Source organism: Prionailurus bengalensis, chromosome A1 (genome assembly GCF_016509475.1).
Source record: "Prionailurus bengalensis isolate Pbe53 chromosome A1, Fcat_Pben_1.1_paternal_pri, whole genome shotgun sequence".
NCBI classification, from domain to species: Eukaryota; Metazoa; Chordata; class Mammalia; order Carnivora; family Felidae; genus Prionailurus; species Prionailurus bengalensis.
In genome coordinates this window covers 119471102-119490762 of record NC_057343.1, presented here as the reverse complement: position 1 = coordinate 119490762, position 19661 = coordinate 119471102, and the positions used below count along the sequence as shown (strand labels likewise).

The window sequence follows — 19661 nt, the reverse complement described above, 5'->3', positions numbered from 1 at the left end:
ATTACTCAAGATTTTTATGTCCCTAGTGGGACGTCCCCTGACTTCTTTCTCAGTATTTGTTTACTTCCTCCTTAAAAATCACTATCTTCCAGAAAGGCAGCGGCATAAGGCCAACTCCATTGGTCACTGGGAGAGTACAGAGTGACTTTTATTTTGTCAGTCCTTTGTAAGCACCATCTGAACAACCTCCGTTCTCAGAGACAGGTCAGCCCCGCTTGGTCCGGCCCAAGGAGCGGGGGGATGGGCATGCCTGGGCCTGAGGACTGGCACCAGCCAGTCTATGCTGGTGTCAGCAGTAAAACCCTGGGTTTCCTGCTTTCCATGCCTGTGTTTAAGCTATCTTTCTGATTGCCTCAGTCATTAGCAATGGGTTTTGCTTTGTCTCTTAACTTCTTAGAATCTCATTTATGAATCGTTTCTTTCAAAGAAGATTCTGAAAACTGACAGGCTAGTCTCCATGCTGCCACTCTCTACAATGAGAACCTTTACTGCCTTTCTACCTTACCCAGGCAATGCAGCCCTCTCTCAAGGAAGTTTGAAGGCTCTGAGGTCACAAACGCACGGGTCTTGTGTCATTTATCTATTGCTGAATAAACTGGTTCAAACTCAGTGGCTTAAAAAACCACGATGTATTATTTCTCATGAATCTGTGGGTTGAATGGGCAGCTTCTCTATTTGTCCTTCTTGGACTCATGTGGCTGCATTCAGCTGATTGGTGGCCTAGACTTGGGCTTGACTGGGATGGCTGGGCTTCTCTCTCCAATGATCTTTCATGCTCAAGGAGGCTAGACTTGACTTTTTACATGGCAGCTGGATTCCAAGATGAGATGGGAAGCTACAAGGTCCTGTGGCCTGGGCTCGGATGTTACACAGTATCATCTGTACCACATTCTCTTGGCCAAATCAAGGCAGAGGATGAAGGCCAGCCCAGATCCAAGGAGTCCATCTCTGAATGGGGGTTGCAAAGCTTCTTTGACCATATTTAATCTATCACAGGGATACAGGCAGAAAATAAGACCGAGTAAAGCAGGCCAGTTGTGAGGAGATAGCCCCTGTGGTGAGCATCATCTGTTACCAAGTAACACATGGATTTAGCATGGCCAAATCTAACTTTTCAAAAGAAGTTGGAAATCCAGATTTAAAAAAAAATGTATTAATAGACTTAATTTTTTAGAGCAGTTTTCAGGCTCCAGAAAAACTGCTCAAAATAACTAAGGTTTCCATGAAATGTCTCCCCACTGCCTAAATTCCCCTGTAATTAACATCTCTCATTTGTGAGGTACATTTGTTGCAAGTGACAAACCCATCTGATACATTATTAGTAACTAAAGTCCATGGTTGACGTGAGGATTCACTCACTCCGTGACCCACTGGTTTTATGGGTTTTGACAGATGCGTACTGTCTGATACCTACTGTTACGGTACCATGCAGAATGGTGTCACTGCCCTAAAAATGGCCGGTGTTCCAACTACCCCTCCCTCCTGCCCACTCATCTCTTAACTGACTCTATGGTTTTGTCTTTTTCACAAGGTCAGATATTTGGTATCATACCATTTTGTAGTATTTTCAGAGTGGCTTCTTTCATGACTTCACAGCTCACTTCTTTTTATCACCAAATTACATCCCATTGTCTGGATGTACCACAGTTGGTTTATACACTCACCTACTGAAGAACACCCTAGTTGCTTCCAAGTTTTGGCAATTATGAATGAAGCTGCTATAAATACTCATGGGCAGGTTTTTGTGTGAACTTCAGTTTTCAACTCATTTGAGTCAACACTGAGGAGTGTGATTGCTGGACCGTGTTGTATGAGAAATCTATGTTTAGCTTTCTAAGAAACTGCCAAATTGTCTTTCAAAGGGGGTATCTCATTTTGCATTCCCACTGGCAACGCATGAGAGTTCCTCTTGCTCCACCTCCTAATAGCATTTGGTGGTGTCACTGTTTTAGATTTTAGGCATTCTAACAGGTGTACAGAGAGATCTCATTGTGTTAATTTGCGATTCCCTAATGACCTAAGATGTTGAGCATCTTTTTATATGCTTATTTACCTCTAAATGTTTTCCTTAGTGAGGTGCCCATCCAGATCTTTTGCCCAGTTTTTAATTGGGCTGTTTGTTGAATTATTACCGAACTTTAAGATTTCTTTGTATATATTGTGCACACCGATCCTTTATCAGGGATGTGTGTTGCAAATATTTTCTCCTATTTTGGGTTTGGCTTTTCTTTTTCTTAATAGTATCTTTCATACAGCATAGGTGTTTAACCTAAATGAAGTCCAACTTACCAATTTTTCCTTTCATGGATTATGTCCCTAGTCATTGCCAAACCCAAAGTCACCTAGATGTTCTCTTAGGTCATCTTCTAGAGATTTCATAGTTTTGCATTTTACGTTTCAGTCTATGATCCATTTTGAGTTAATTTTTTGAAAGGTATCAAGTCTGTATCTCTATCTATCTACTTACCTACCTACCTACCTACCTACCCACCTATCTACCTATTTTGCATGTGGATATCTAGTTGTTCCAGCACGACAAGTTGGTTTGATCTCAAGGTCATGAGTTCAAGCCCCATGTTGGGTATAGAGATTGCTTAAGTATAAACAAACAAACAAATAAATAAATAAACGTTGGCTTAGTAGGTGTTGTTTTTGTTTTGTTTTTTGGTGGTAGTGGTAGGGGAGAAAGGAAGCTCCCTTTCTCCCAGCATGCACGTCTGTAGGCTGTTTTTCTCCACTGTGGATCATCTTTGCCTCCCTCATTCCCCTTTATCTGCAATGACCTTAATCCATCCATTTTGATCTATAAAATCTTAGCTAACGCCAACCTCACATTTCATCTAGCCACCCTTTCCGATATTCTCACTGGCGCGTGTACTCAACATAATCAGTTTAAAGTTGGTGAGCTCTGGGGGCTCCTGGGTAGCTCAGTAGGCTAAGCGTTCGACTTTGGCTCAGGTAACGACCTCACAGTTCATGGGTTCAAGCCCTACATCAGGCTCTCTGCTGACAACTCAGAGCCTGGAGCCTGCTTTGGATTCTGTGTCTCTCTTTCTCTGCCCCTCCCCTACTCCTACTCTGCTCTATCTCTCAAAAATAAGTACATGTTAAAAAAAAAAAGTTGGTAAACTCTAAAAGCACTTATGCACTATAAATCCCACTTAGCACTGCCATATACCATTGTTCTCCCTCCTCAGACACACTTTATAAACTCTTGGGAAGGCCAGAAATCCTCTTTTTCTCTTTTACCCCTGGTAGCTTAGCATAGGTCTGGCCACACAGTAGACCAGCAATAGTTGCTGACAATTTTAGACTGGACTTTGGTCCTGACTTAGGTGTCTTCTGATCTTCAGGAGAGATGGGTACATTTTAGGAGGTCTGCCAAAGATGCAAACACTGCAGCCTTGCCCTGGCATGGCTCGAATGGTGCATCTCTAATTTTGATGCCTGATTTAGCATTATGCCCACACAAACAAGAGGGCCCTGATCTCCTTGGAGAATTAGGAAAGTTTTACCAATGAGACAGCAAAATGTGGTCCCTAAAGTACCAAAGGATGCTGAGTCACAAAGCATGTTCCTTTCATTATGACTATTACACGGTCATAATGACCGTTCCAGTCATTATGAAAACAATGAAAAGCAAATATATGAAATAAAAAGGAGAACAGATAGCTTCTGGTGACTGGCTCCCCACCTTATGCCTAATTAATATTCAAACTAATGGTAATCCCCCACCCCCTGACTTTGTTTTCTGTTTTCATCTGCATCATTAAGTGTTCCCATTCAAGGATCTCTGTGTACTTTAAAGTGAACAATGATGGAGGGAATGGACCCTTTCATTCCCCAGGGTCTCCATTGGTTGTGACTGAGCCCAATCACCATGGCATACCGTGCTGACAGGCTTCTCAGAATTAGTTTTCTGAGGCAAAGTATTGTGGCTTCTGTTGCCAGGATCGCCTAGTTTCTGTCCATAGTCCACCCAAGCAAATCACAGGCAGGAAAAATGAAGGCGGCACAGACTTGGAAATGGCATCTCACTGCCTTGGGTTTCAGAAATGGTCAGTGAACCTGCTGTAGAGCTTACAGGGCCTTTCGTGTGGCCCCTGTTCAGGGCCGTGGCAAACTCTGGTGTCAGTGCCACTATCAATACTGCTTCTACTTCAGGAACAGCCTTGAGCTCAAGACTTATTGATATCAGGAAGGTGTTCACTAGAAGCCTAGAAGGAGAGCAGTCTTGTTGGAAACCTCCACACTCCTACATCCAACTTTCCTTGAAAGTCAAACAAAGTCCAATTGTTCCTGGTATCACCCTTCCTTCTCTGGGAAAGCCCCCAAATTGTGCAGCAGGCAGGGAACGGTCACTATGGATGGTGTGAAGCAGGCAGAGTGACCCCCAGTGTTTTATGTGAAACAAATCACATCTAGACAACTGAAAAATAAAAATCCAAAGTTCCTTGCTCCAGGACCTGTTCAAAAAAACACTGTCCCATTTATCACTTCGCTGCCAAAGCAGTCCCTTCGGACATACCATACTCAGTGGTGACTCGGGGGCTCCCAGCTACTTAAAACAAAGATTAAAGACCACTAATTGGTTCTGCCGGCTACCATCAGGGGACGGTAAGCAACCTGGGCTAGAAATTCAACCTCGCTCATGCTGAGCAACCAATCACATCAGTTACTGACAGGTACAGACGTTTGGACAAAATGGGGAGAGGGGAAGAGAGAGGAAGAAGAAACCAGAATGTCCTTCAAGTCTACGAAAGCAGATAGAGGAGTGCTTGACAGAGCCAGACGGCAACACACAGAGCCTCCACAGGCAAGCACGGCCGTGGAGAAGCAGAAGAGACTCACCACCCATAAGCTGAACAAGTTAAATTATTTTGAGCTCTTGAGGCACTGGTATACTTCTTGGTGAATAGCCGTATTTCCCACCAGGTAACAGGGAAGTAATTCCATTTCCTGAACATCGAGGTAGGATTTAAAGCTGCCGACCACTGAAAACAGACCATTATTTTCCCAGTGTATGATTTCATCTGATGCTACTGTTTCATCTGCAGTGTAAGCACCCCTTAAGTCCACTTTAGAGTCCTTTCCCCAGCCCCACCCCCAAGCCTTAATATCCCTTAGTCTCCTCCAAGGCAAAAATTGTTGGACCCATTTTGCAGCTCTACAAACCGTGAATATCTTAGAGACACAGAATGGCAGGGTGTGAGGATGCAACCAAGGCACGGAGAGGGGTAGGAGAAGGTTCTCGTATCCTGGTGACTAAGTGCAATGACTGCTCTGAAGGCAATCTGTGGCTGAACCTCAAACTATTTTTACTAGAGAAAGGCAAGGTCAGCTCCGTTTTTCCCGAGTCTTATACAACTGTAGCCTGACGGTCCAGCTGTGCTGGTCATGGCCTCACATACTTTCTGCAAAGGTTCCGATTGACAGGATTTATGCGTTGGTCTGAAGAAGCATGCTAGGCAATGTGGGAGGAAACCGCAATACAGTGGATCCACTTTCCGAGGAGGACTCGACAAGCAGCCCCAAAACTGCCTGTTCTGGGCTATGGGTGTTTACCACCCAAAGGTGAAGTAACAAAGATTCTTCTCTTTTCTAGCCTCTGATATGTGATCACAGTCATGCTAAGGTTTGAGGATCTGGAAACTCAAAGGGCTACTGGAGAGCTCTTCTTTCTAGAAGGAGACACAGAGGTAGCACTGGACATACTCCACATCATCAGGGAGAAGGGAAACCAAGACAACATAAATGAGAGAAGCAGACTTGGCTACTGATCTTCTGAGTTACTACAGTGCCTGGATGTTTTGTAAAACTAAAAGAAATCGCTTTTCATGCCCAGCAGCCAGCACAGTCAGTAGCCATCACCAAAGCCACCTCAGCAGGATGGTAAATCAAAGATCACCAAGGCCAAGAAGCGGTATGTTAAGAATAATGATTCCCCTCTGAGATGATGATGCTTAAAAAAATCCACAACAAACTAGCCAAGCTCCACACTTAGGAAGAAGGTTAAAATCATGTTCACGGGACAATGCTCAGAGTCAGATGGGGCCAGAGGGCCAATTCCAGGTGGAATAGCTCAGCAAGGGCCTACGGTGTGGCAGGCAGCCGGACATCATACTTACAGCGAGTTGGGCCGGGTGGGTTTGAGCACATCGAGATCCGGGTCACTGGAGTTCATGTTGGGCTGTAAGCTGCTGCTGGAATTAAGGATGCTGTTTGCATTTGATGAGACGACAGATTCTAAACTGGAGTTGATGATGCTGTTTCTTTGTTCCTCTGTGGGAAAAAAAAGGCCAGGAGCCCCACATCACTATTATTTCATAGGGATATTTTGTTCCTACATATATACAAAAACTTAGCAATCATGAGAATGGATTGAGATCTCAACAAAACTAAGAAAAAGACATAGGAAAGGGTAGGAATTATGGGCAGAAAAGGAAGAGGAAAGGAAACAGGAAAACATATGAGTTTCAACTTTGGAGCAACCCCCCCCCCCCCCGCACCCTCCCCCCCAAACCTGACAACACGGACCACCCATTTTCCTCGTGGTCCTACCACTGCACTATGAATTGTGTGTCTTCATTTGACTGGCAGATGGGCAGAATAGAGCAGCCTTCACAGCCCCTTGCATTCAAACAGATCCCCTTGGTTTCTGTGCCATTCACCTTTTATTCTAAAACTCTTGCCCCCAGTCTGGTCTTAATTGCCAGGGCCACGTCCTACCTCCAATTCTATAGCACCTCACTATAAAATATCTTCACCTTGGCCATCAACTTTCTTATGACTCTGCAATGTAAATTCCTGACCACACCAAAGACAGACCTTTCTGGGTTGCCTCCAGCTCCATGTATTTGATGTCTAGCTTCAAGTTAGGTCTTTGATTAACAGATCTATAAGGGCTACAAGAGTAGTCTGCATATAAAACACCAAGTACACAGTCCACGCAGTTATATTTGGGCTTAGAGAGTATTACTAAGCTGGGAAGGAAGAAACCAGAGTTCTCTTGAAGCCTCCACTCCTGACTGGCTGAGTGGCCTCAGGCAATTTTCACTCTGTTTCTTGGTTAACCCATCTATCAAATGGGGAGAAGGACGGCTGCTTTGCACAGCTTGAGGAGTTCATGGGGATCATGTGCAAGAATGCATTTTGTAAGCTTCAGAACACTATTAAAAGAAAATAACGTTCTTTTTCTTCCCATCCTTAAAAGCTTGGAATCATGTGATGAAGATAAAATTGGGGGGACGATTTAGCTAAATGGTACAGACACCACTGCTGTAGCAAAAATATTAGAGACTTGGAAGGTCATTCTTGTCCCACAGTCAATACAGATACACCATAATGAAATCAGCTGCCATTGCAGACAATCAACTCACTTATCAGGAAATAGTGTATCTGGGTTAATGCACACTGGACCTTTGAAACAAGCCAGAGGTATCCCATGTCCCTAAGAAGACAGACTGGACTCACTGACATGGTAGTTTAGAGGGTGACATTTAAACTCAGGTCTCTTTAGGCAATAAAGAGAGTGATGTGATAAAAAAATTTTTTTTCCATTTGCACTAGTCATGTGCATACAAATGTATTATGCTTATGAGATGATGTTAGAGTAATTTTCACATGTAATACACAAACACACACACACACACACACACACACACACACACACACACACACACACCTGAAGCCCCTAATACCTTGGCAAATTGTCAATGCCATGTTTAAAACCCTATAGAAGAGGGACGCCTAGGTGGCTCAGTCAGTTAAGTGACCGACTCTTGATTTCGGTTCAGGTCATGATCTCATGGTTTGTTGAGATCAAGTCTTGCATTGGGCTCTGTGCTAACAGGGCAGAGCCTGCTTGGGATTATCTCTCTCTCTGGCCCTCCACTGCTCACACTCTCTTTCTCTCTCTCAAAATAAATAAACTTTAAAAAACCCTCACAAAACCCTACAGAAGAATCAAAAACCACAAAACCCTGTAAAAGTAAAAACCTTTAAGAGTCAAAAAATCCTGTGAGGCTTTTGGGACATTTCTGAACTCTAAGTACATCTCAAAAACAAGGAGATTATTAACCTGATTCCTGAGATTTAGAACTATTCCTATTTCAAGAGCTTCAATTCCAACAGAAACAACAACAAATAAAGAGAAACTGAAAGAGTTACAAGGAGCCAAGATGCAGGAAAACTACCAAGCCTTTAAATGGGAACTTGCTATCAGGAAGAAAAACAACTCTAAAATTACATATAGAGGATCACTGAGAAAATGGATATGCCACTTGCCAGTATGAATCAGCTAAGTGAAACTTTCCTTTGACCAAAATACTCTCATACAGATTTCGGAAAGACTATGAGAAGCCCAAGACCACCATATAGAAAAGGGGACTAGAGATGATACCTTTCTGGGGTTCAATGGAGTCAATTTCTGCTTCAGAGGGAAGGAGAGATGAATAGTTTTATTAACTCTAGCTTGAGGACAAGTTTGCATGATGTAATTCTCTGAATTTGCAGGAAATAGAAGACTATTACCATAGTTGATCTCTCTCCTGTGATTATATTTAGTTGCCCATAAGAGGGCTATGATTCTATAAATTAAAAAGAATGCCTTTATAAAAACACATTTGTTTTTCTAAAATATTTTTGGGACTTTTTTTCTCCTGCTTACTATCCATTAGGAAAAGAAAGTATCTGAGATAGAATCTTCTTCAATTTTCATCTATTCAATGAATGTTGATTAAGTACTTACCGAGTATTGGCAATGACTGGCATTGACAGTGAACCCCTACACTAACTGCCAGGTATTTAAGTCAGGTGCATATTAGAGTATTTATTAACTTGCACTTATTCATGTGTTTGTATGTCTACCTTACTTGATAGACTGTAAGCACCTTAAGATTAAACAAACGTTGGACAGATAAAACTCTGAAATTATAACTGAAAAAAAAATTAGATAAAGATCTTTGCAACACCCAGGATACACGCGATGAATCACGGGAACCTACCCCCAAAACCAAGAGCACACTGTATACAATGTATGTTAGCCAACTTGACAAGAAGTTATATTAAAAAAAAAAAAGATGCTTTGCTTTATCAAACATTTTATCAGAATCCTAACACTCATTTAAGAATCTCATTCTACAAATGGGACTTAGGTAAAATTTTTGGCTTTTTCAACAAGTGAAGCAAGAAGACTGCTACATGTGGAAACTGACATGTGTCTGAAATGAACCCACATGGGAATGAGGACAGGGATGGACAGTGAGAGCCCGACCCTGCCTGGACTTGAAAGCCAAGAGAATTAAATGAGTGGCTACCCCCGAATTGAAATTGAGGATTTCCAGTATTTCATTCAGTGGAGGTCATTAGAATTCTTTTTTAGAAAATAAATCCTTTTGGAGATTCTATTTCAACTTACATTAGGTATCTCGAACCTTACAAATATGGCATAACCTATAACAAAATGACAACAAAGGCAAAACATCAAGGAAATGAGTCCTTTGTCCAACAAGAAGATACAAAAATTTTAATCATAAAACTTCATAGTTATGCAGTCAAGATAGCTAAATATACATATCAAAAGTCGGACTGTTTGTTACTGGTAAGCCTCGATGGGGCCCATGGTAAGGAAATCTGGAAACCTGGCACTCTTTGACCGCAAGACCACTACCGTTTTATTGGACACGAGACCTCAAATAGTGAGAATGAGAGCTTCTAGGTATAGGCAGACTTCTGAGCTGAAACACTGACAGGTGTTTCACTGAGGGTGAGCAGGACAGTCAAAGTTAGTCCAGCAAAGAGGTGGAGAGTAAAATCAACAGTCAATCAAATGTTTTAATGGTTATGGCAAATTATACCAAGACATATTCTAAAACATTTGCTATGAATTAAAAAATAAAGAGAACATGGTTCAGTAATGTCACTCCCAACAGGGGGATCTTTGTCAGGTGGGCAAATGAGTACCTGCCCTAATAGAAAAACATAATGAGAAGAGGCAGCCGAAAACACAATTTTTAAAAGTGAAATTAACCAAATTGTTCAAATATCAGAGCTGGACCTGTCTGAGACACTGATGATTCAGGCCAGTTCCGGCATCGTCATCAGAAGGTCTAAGAAGGATTGATGACAATTACATTGCTGAAGAAAAGGAAATTACAGGCTAGTGGATTGAAAAAGAAAAACAACAACAGTTATGAGTCAAATCAACAGGATCAGAGAGAACCACTTAAATGACCAAAAGAAAAAGAATGCCCACAACTCAGGAGTATTCCTAAACTGCTTGAAGTCCATGGGGATGCTTGCTTTCTTTAAACATGTTTGTCAACAAGAATGTCTCTTCATTTTAGTCACAGAAAACAAGGGCTTGGAGCAAAGAAATGATAAAATAAATCCCCAAACAACTGTAAACACGTGTGGGTGAGCACTGGATGTTTTTATGAACATATGTTCTACGAAGGGTGATAAACCAGATGTGGTCTTGGGGCTTAGAAATTCAAACCACTCAGGGCAGGGGCATGCATGCCCACAAAGAACCCCTCCAGGGTCTGTTACAGTGATCTGTGAGGTGAGCATCAGTCACACATTCCCGGCACCTGGCCCATGCATAATGTACGCTAAAGCTCCATGAGTGGTTACAGGGCAAATAATAAATGTAAGGTGACCAAAAGCCATCAAAGCGTATTCTGCTAGCACAGAAAGAGGCAGTTCTGTGTGACTGAATTTTCAGGTGCTTCAGACAGGCACCACTAATGTCCTTGAAACCAAAGTAATGGTTATAGTGGGCAGAGTCTGTGTTTTTTGTACAAATCAGGAGCGGAAAAATAGGACTATGCAACCAAATCACTGCAACTAAAAAAAGAAAGCCACAGAATAATTTTGGTGATATTGTACTTGTTCTGGGGGTTGCCATGGAAATCTGGGAGCTAAGCAACCTCACTTTCCATATTTACCAAGTGACTCCTGCTCACTCTAATGACACTCCCTCCCCATCCCCACCCCCCACACAAAAGGCAGGGTCTGTGTTTATCACGGAACCCAGAGACAAGGCCAGGAATGCACACGCAGCACCAAACCGAATTCACATGTCTTGGCAAGCGTCGACACTCCAGCCCACTGAATACACAGAGTGGGAGGATAAATAGGAAACACAGACTTGCAACGTCACTCCGGGGGAGGTTTCCCACCAGGCGTGGATGTCTGTCAGAATATGGGCTAACATCATCTTTCCGTGATGTCTGAGACCTAGATGTCAAAAGAGGGGAGAGAAAGTTCTTTAAGAGCATCTCATGATGCCCAGAGACCAAAGGAGGGAACACGCTGTGTACACGATCAAACAAGGAGGAAAGGGAGTTACCAGACTGACGGGAGTTCTGCAAAGACGCAGACTTGAGACAAAAAATACTAAGACAAAAGCAATATACCCAGAGGCTTTCCCTTGCTGTGGCAGGGAGAGAGGTGTACTTTCTCCTGCTTATTAAAGTTTTGCAATGAAGTCTGCAATGTATCATCTTGACAAGATAGGATGATAACAGTATGGCAGCTTAATGAATTTTGCAATAAAAAATGATGAGTGCACAGTAATTTCTGACTTTTTCATCTCTGGGAAACACCCAAGTACATGAGAAGCTTAGAATCAGACTTTCTGAAGCAATATTTTTTCCCTTGTAGTTTTTCTTCCTGGTAACAGTGGTGTGCCAAGCCACACTAAAATCTGAGGTGGTATGATTTCATGTTGACCCAGTGTCAGTCCCTATGATAAAAATAATCTGAAAAAGCAGTCTGAGCAATGTGTTTGGGCACATAACATTTTGGGCAATGTTTCAAAAAACAGCCCTAAAAAGCAGTTTGGGCAGTGAGGGACTAAATAGCGTATTGATAAGTACAAAATGTGGTCGATCTGTTGTTCTGACCATAGGACATAGTACATGCTATTACAACTTTTGGCAGGTTGTCCTCAGCAAAAACTACCAATTTTGGTCCTATGTAGAGGGACTGACTTATTTCCTAGTCATGGCGCTCATAATAACCCTTTTCTCTGCAAAAGGAAAAAATGCCAATAAAACTGGATTTCACGAGAGAATGGGGGAATCACTGCAGCTGGCCCAGGATTGAAATGATTCACAGGAAAGAGGCTTGCAGGCACATGGGGAAGCCCACCCCCGAAACAACACCATTTCCAAAACCACAATGTAGGAACGAACGTCTACATACGGCTGAACCGGGGGTTGAAGGATCAGAGTTAAACAGATAATCTACTATGTACAACAAAGCCTTTTTTCCCCTCCCCAGCTGAGCACTTGCTTTGGAGTAGGGACATTCTTCATTTAATCTCTGGTTCCCTGATAAGTGAGGGAATCCACTACAGAATGCTTATATTATTAATGTTTAGCAAACAGAAAATGATAATATTTATTTTTATACCATGACTCATTGAAAAATGGGCTTGGGATAGTAAAAAAATGTGTGAATAGGTAGTTTGTTTTTAATGATGTAAAAATTAGTCAATACATAATAAAGATGCATTCCTCTCCAACTTCTAAAGTACAGAAAAGCATGCAAATATTCCATACTTATTTTGGTATGTCAATGTCCAAATTTTCTATACATAGAAACATATACATATATACTTCTAACAAAATAGTATAGCATCGTAACTACGGATGAGTTACTTGCTTTGTTCACTTAGTGATAAAGCCAGAGACAGAAGCCTGTAACATGCTGTTTTTCATTTAATGATCTACTTTGAGCTTTTTGCTTGCCATTAGCTTTCCGGGGCATCATTGTTTTAAATGGCCACATCAACTATGTGGTTTTCAGTCACACGTGGTCATCATGCATAATGAAGCCAAGAGCCACGTTACACCTTACCGTCTGTGTGACAGTAGGAATCCATGTGGATAAACACATCACCTGCCAATACAAACACGTGTGGCCAGAGCACCCAGGATCTGCAGAGGCAACCTGAGAAAATGCACAAGCCGCAGCTTGGAGTGCTGGGAGAAAGACATTATGCGATAAGCCTTTGAATACTATGAATTCCCAGTTATTTTTCAACCAGGAAGACACAAATGAGAAGTATATGAGCTGAATTCTTAACCTCTCACTGGGTCTGTCTGGGAAAGGGTCCAAAATGAATTATATTAGCTAAGAGAATTAATGAGAGCTATAATTCCAGCAGCATGTTAGGGTGATCCGTATAAAACAAAGCCCAAGAATCTATTCCCACTCCCCAGACCCACCAATGCTACACGACTCATCCTAGCTGCTGATATATGTGAATTCAAGCACCAGAATAGCTCTCTCTGGGGCCAGGGTGACTCTGCATTACTCTCACATATGGGCCTCTCCTTTGGAATCTGCAAGATCCACAGAGGGAGTATTTCCTCAGTCAAATGTAACGTAAAACTATAGTCTGATGATAATCATCACAATTGTAACTAACATTTATTAGGTGCTTACTATGTTCTAGGCCCAGTGTCAAGTACTTTACATGCACCTGCACTGGTTCACTTAATCATGGTAACTGCCCTCCAAGGAAGCTGTTATTAGTGATCGATTTTGCAGATGAGCAAATGGAGGTTCAGAAAGGGAAACTAATGCACTCGAGGTCTCAGAGCTGCTAGGTCACAGGGATGGCCTGAAACAATGCAGTGTGACTGGAGAACCCCTGCTTTCAACCACCACACCAGGCTGTCACAAACCTCAACAGAGAGTCAAAGAGATGCGCTGGGAGGGACAGAAATGAGCAGCCTTGACTGTTCCTCCTTTTCCCAGGTGTGTGCCTCTCTCACTTCAGCTGGCATCAGCATCACCAGAGTGCTTTAAAAAATACCAATGCCTGGGCTCTAGTCACGATCTCCTGATTCAGAACGTACCTGGGAGGAGACCAGGCATCCGTATTTTTAACAAGCTCCTTACACAAGTCCAATGTACACCAAGTCTAAGAACCACTGTTCCAAGAAACAGGTTTCAACGCCTTGGTGTAAGCACTAAAAATCTGAGACAAAAATCAGTGATAAATGTCACCTCGTAATCTCTTGGAAGAACTTTAAAAGGCACTAGATCTGGTTGCTGGTTCCCTCTAATCCTTCTGGCGGCACCTTCTAAACTTGTCCAGCAAAAGTACAGCTTCTATGTCAGTACCTTTCACCTGGAGATAGCACTCTGATCTCTGCTGGAGGATGTTATCTGTGGGGCACCTTAAAGATTAAACAGTCATCTCCTTTGATACCATTCATTTGCCAGCACAGTTGTGAAAACCTTGATGCGTGTGTTCTGTGATCGCAAATCATAGTGACTACCTTGGCCCAGCAAATGAAAGGTCCTGCTGAACACATCCTGCTCTCTGCATAGTTGGTACGAGATCTAGAGGGGCTGCTGCCTGCTGGTATGCATATTGAGGAATCCATTTAAGATGGTCCAAGTGCCCCCATGGCACTGCTAGATGCTAGGACAGATGGCTTTTACTGCTTCTGTAATTCAGTCTAGAAAGACTTTCACTTCCGTGGCTGAAGAACTGACAGAGGCACCCTTTTGGAGACAACCTGGCATGGGGAAGGGACATCACCTGGGTACAAATTCCTCCTCAGTGCTTTACCAACTGTGTGACTACTTAACCTCTGGAGCGTCAGTTTACTTGTCTGTGAAGTGTGGATAGGGGGGACCTGCCTCACTGGGTGACGGTCAGTTGTGAGAAGGAAGTAAGATACTGATGCACTTAGCAGGCTGTCTGGCATGTTGGGTGAGGCATAATAATTTTAACTTTGATTGTTGTTGTTACTGAATGAGGTTCAGATCCAACTTGGTCTCAAGGTTCTTCATCAAATGCATTGTTTATCCTTCCACACCAGCCTTCCACTCCCACCCCACCCCCAGCTCTGTACAGGCAGATCTTTCCCTTAAGGGAAATGTAGACTCCAGGTTCATAAGCAGAACTGGAAATACTTCCCCTTAGAATTAAGGGGTTTGCAGGCTAGGTCACAAAAGCACACAGAACCACATCTCTTTAAGAAAAACCCCCCAGTTGAAACCAGAAGGCAGAATCATCACTGGCTAATAGTGTAGCTCTGAGGTCTCAACAACTGGATTCAAACCTATTTTGTTGCTGTCTGATCCTGAGTACGTTATTTAATATAAGTTTTATCTTCCTCCATTGTCCCAAACGCGGACAGTACCTGTGTAATGTTGGAGATTAAGTGAGGTGTTACTATGCACAGTGCTTCACATGAGAAACCACTTGATAAATTAAAGAGCCATATATGTATGTATATATATATTAAACATACATTAACGAAAAATCTGATTTCTGTGGGAGAATGTTTTGTAAGTTCAATTTGGGAACATATCTTTCCACAATCCTCAGTCAGAGAGACAAGAGCTACCCTCTGCTACTTATAGAAAGACTATTCCCTGTTCCCTGTGCAGAGCATCACAGCCACCCTTCTGTCCTTTGTGCGAGACTATGACTCATTTCCTTTAGCATCTTACTCAGAATTCTACCTTTCAGGAAGCATTCCTTGACCACCTACATACAACTTGGATTTCTGGTCCCTCTTCACTAACAATATTCAGTGGCTTGTATTTGTTGCTATGTTTCTAAATCCTGTTTTTCCCCATCAATTCCTTTTCTTCTTTTCTGCGAAGTTTTTTTTTTTTAATTTTTGTTTATTTTTTGGGAGAGGGAGAGAAAACGGGGAAGGGGCAGGGAGAGAGAGAGAGAGAGAGAGAGGCAGGGAATTTGAAGCAGGCTTGGCACCGTCAGTGCAGAGCCCGATTAGGGGATTGAACCCATGAACCCTGAGATCATGACCTGAGCTGAAGTCGGATGCTCAACTTACCACCCAGGTGCCCTTCCACAAAGTTTTAGTCTCAGAGACTGTTCCCATTTCATTCCTAGTCCCACTTTCACCACACATTGATTGTCTACGAGGAGTCATGTGCTGCCTTGGAACTGACCAAAGTCGCTACCCAAAAGAGAGCAGGAGAAAGCACCCAATTCCTCATTCTGGGAAGAGAACACGGTTAGCGTAAAGTGATCTCTACCTTTAGGGAAAGGGGAAATGCTGTTGGGAGAAGATTCCACTAATACCCATAAGATTAAAGCTGAAGAATCTTATGGAGGTGCGTGGGACACAACTGGTCTATTTCCACAGAAGAAGAAACTCCTTCTGGAAAACAAGACCCATATCCAGGAGCATCAGCTAATATGCCACATGCTTCCAGGAGCCTGAAGTACAAAGAGAGAGGATTGAGCCTATGAACTCCCAAGATGACTCTCAGGACCTTCCTCTCCAGGAAAAGGGAGACAACCTGCAACCTGAGGCCAAGAGCATTGGCAGAGATTTGCATCTAAGACAAACGTCTTCTGCACAGAGTGGGGGCAATGCAGAGAGGGGAGAGAAAAATGTGCGCTGACAATCAACAACTGGAACCTCTCAAAGGAAGCATCCAAGTGAGCTACGCTAGGAGTTTTAGGCCCATTAATCATCTCAACAGGGACTGAAGAGAGGGCTAACCAATGGAATACAGAGAAAATTCTCAAGTGCAAGGACATCAGTGAGGAGAAAAGTGTAACTGAGCTCAGGAGGAAGTAAGAGGAAATGGGGTTCTGAAAAACATCATCTGCCAAAAATCAAGGTACAGAAGGGTTATGTGAAGATGTGCTTGTGTGTCCACACAAGAGCAATCCCAGTAACAAGGTTTTGCTCTGTGGCCAGAACCTGAAGAAAGGTAAGGTCACACCAAAGCTGGACAGGTGTCACAGGAACTGAAAGTGCACAGCATGGAAGTAACAGGTGAAGAGTGCACACCCCCAGTGACAGAACAGCCAAATGACAGTATCAGAACCCAATTCTAGTCAAAACAAACTTGAGTTCACATATTTACATTAAGAGAAAGGAAAGGAGTCACTCAAAAATTCAAAGTACTATCTGTGGACTCCAAACCGTAGTACAAATTTCACAGGTGAGAAGTAAGAAATCTTTATCTTTATTTTAATGGTTACATGTTTAATGTATATTAGAAAGTAAAACAGTGAGACCATCAAATTCACATTTTTAGAGATTTTACTAAGTAGGATGAAGCCATGTAAAGAAGGCAGAGGCTTTAAGATCAATTTAAAGAAATGTATTCAAACAAAAGCATATAAATTATGTGGTTGAGGGCCAAAGAGTAAATGAAGGTCTATGCAAATGACTCGAGTTTGGGAAGTGACTAAGTAGCCAAAGTTCCTTAAACTGAAAAACATCACCATATGGAAATACACAAATTTTTCCCTCACCAATTACCTGCAGTATTTATTTGTACTTTAATTCTACAGAGTAAATTCAGCAAAGTGCTTTGATAAAGTAGCCTTCTATCTTTATCCACAGATAGACAAAGGGAAGGGTAAGTTGTGTGCAAGCAAGACAGTGCCCTGTCACCTGCTCATCTAACAGTGAGGGGTGCTCACAAAACCTTCCAGCTCCTGACCAGTCTTCCCTTCCAGCATCAACTCACTCAACCCCTCCTATGGCACTTTCCAAGCCAGCTTGGATGCCATTTCTAGTTTCTCAAGAAAAAAGCGATTTCCAAAACAAACCATAAGAAGTCTATGAATATATGCACACCCGCATTCTTTTCAATGGAAATGTTTCTTCTCCAAGACAGGGAAGGAAGCTAAGTGCCCCTGAAATATTTGAGTGTATGGAAGTTCCAGTCCTGTTTCCAGGGCGCATTTCCTAACATTTGGAGGAAAGATAAGCTGCTTCACTGTCTTCCCGTCTTCCATGCTTCCATCCACGGTGCAGACAGGGACATGACAGCTTGGTCTGCGGCTTAGATGCACCTGTTTTCACACATCCTTAACTTTCATCCTCTGGCTCGTGTGATAAAAATTAATCTTGAGTCAGGATCTAATTGATTTTCTCCTCATCTCCATCTTCTTCCTTACATGCTCCCAGAGTACGCTTGTAGACCTGCTTCCAAGCTGCTTCTGCTTCCATCCTAACCTATACTGCTCATTGCTCAGTACAAAACGAGGTGACTGTCACTCTCCTGGACACCTGAGGAACACACCCCTCCACAGCCTAATGCCCTGTTCATGGCAGATATGGGTGAGACCAGTCCTGTTCCAAGTGCTCCCTAATACACTCAGAGAGGCCCAGGCCATGTGCAGACTGAAGTGAGAAGGACCCAAGCCAGGTATTTAAGAGCAACACGGGCTATTGTTTGAAGAGAACTCAACCCCATTGGGGTCAAAACCCCAAAAGTATACAAATCCTTTCACCTAGAAATTCTTCCAGGATTTATCTTAACGAAATGATCATGTATATGAACAGATTTAGCTACAAAGATTAACAGGGGCTTTACTCATGAAAGCTAAACATCTGAAACAACCCAAAGGGTGCTAAATTCACCAAGGTCCAGCCATTTTATGGGATAGTATGACATCTTTAAATGCAGTAACGCTCTGGGGGCAGCAAAGATTTGTTTTCAGAATGATAACTTCTGAAATACAGGAGATAAATGCTTTTTCATAAGGAAGAAGAAGATGCCAATCCAGATATGGATTTTCTCTCCTTTTCGAAGCCAAGTGGCTTCTTCTGATCTGTGCCTTTACTGTACTTCATAAAGGCAACAACAGCAACAATAACAACACCACCTCCGCCCCTCCACCCACCCCCACCCCCCGCCCCAGTAAATGTGCTTATTGTGCACCAGGTGCCGTGTGAAGTGCTTTAATCTGCACAACAACTCTGTGAGGGAGAAACTAGTATCCCTGTCTTCCAGAAGAGAAGCCCAAGGCCCCGATATGCAAGTTAACTTGCCCACATCGCGCACAGCCAGAGAGCGGCAGACTCAGAGCTAGCAGCCAAGCAGTCCGGTGCCAGTGCATGCTCTCAACTGTCACATGTTCCACAGCCTCTGTGAATGGGTATCTCTCTCTGAAGGTGCTTACTGCGGTGACCTACATGATCCATTCACTTGTCTATTCCCCTCACTCAACTGTGAGCACTTTAAAAACAAGGTCCTATTTGTATACTCCCAGTCCCTTGCAGGCCTCGTCTAAGCGTCAGTTGCATGAAAGAATTAGCCTTGGTATTTGCACGTGATTAAACAATAACTAGTAATAATAGTGGCAGCTCTCAGCCCTTGCCAAGTCTAGGACTTGTGCCAGATGCTTAAATGCAAAATTGCATTTAATCCTTAACAAATCCCTTTAAGATAGGCACTGTTATCCCTACTACACAGATGAGCAAATGGAGGCTGCAAGAAGGTAAAAGGCTTGCCCGTGCATTGCTGCTGGCACAAAAACCCAGGTCTGATGGGACTCCAGGCAGAGCTGGAGCCCTCACCACCACCCAGCTCTCTTATTACAGAACCTCAAATAAGCCTGGATATTTTAGGGCCCAGTGGCCTGATAACTGCAAAGAACTCAGTTCTGACATGAAAAGAGGATTCAGTCAAACCGAGGTGATAACACTCTACTGCTTGGAACAAAGAGGGCATTATTCTCTAATTAATTCATTAATTAAGTTCACACATATATTAAGTGTCTGTTCCATGCCAGGCCCTGTGAGGTGGAGCAGAAGGATGAGCAAAGTAAGGGCCAGCCCTCAGAGTCACAGTCCAGTAGGGCATGTGACTTGCACTAATAAGCATTTAATTACAAACTGAGAAAA

The 19661-nt window shown here is 42.8% G+C and overlaps 1 protein-coding gene across 5 annotated transcripts in view; it reads right to left on the bottom strand.

The window, feature by feature from the left end:
• The window catches only part of ARHGAP26 (Rho GTPase activating protein 26), a 427015-nt gene that overhangs the window by 67771 nt on the left and 339583 nt on the right, over positions 1 to 19661 (bottom strand). For all 5 annotated transcript variants that reach the window (XM_043589835.1, XM_043589845.1, XM_043589853.1 and 2 more), the window contains exon 20: positions 6129 to 6282. In XM_043589835.1, the coding sequence (XP_043445770.1) occupies positions 6129 to 6282 (154 nt within the window). The remainder of the gene's footprint in view (positions 1 to 6128; positions 6283 to 19661) is intronic.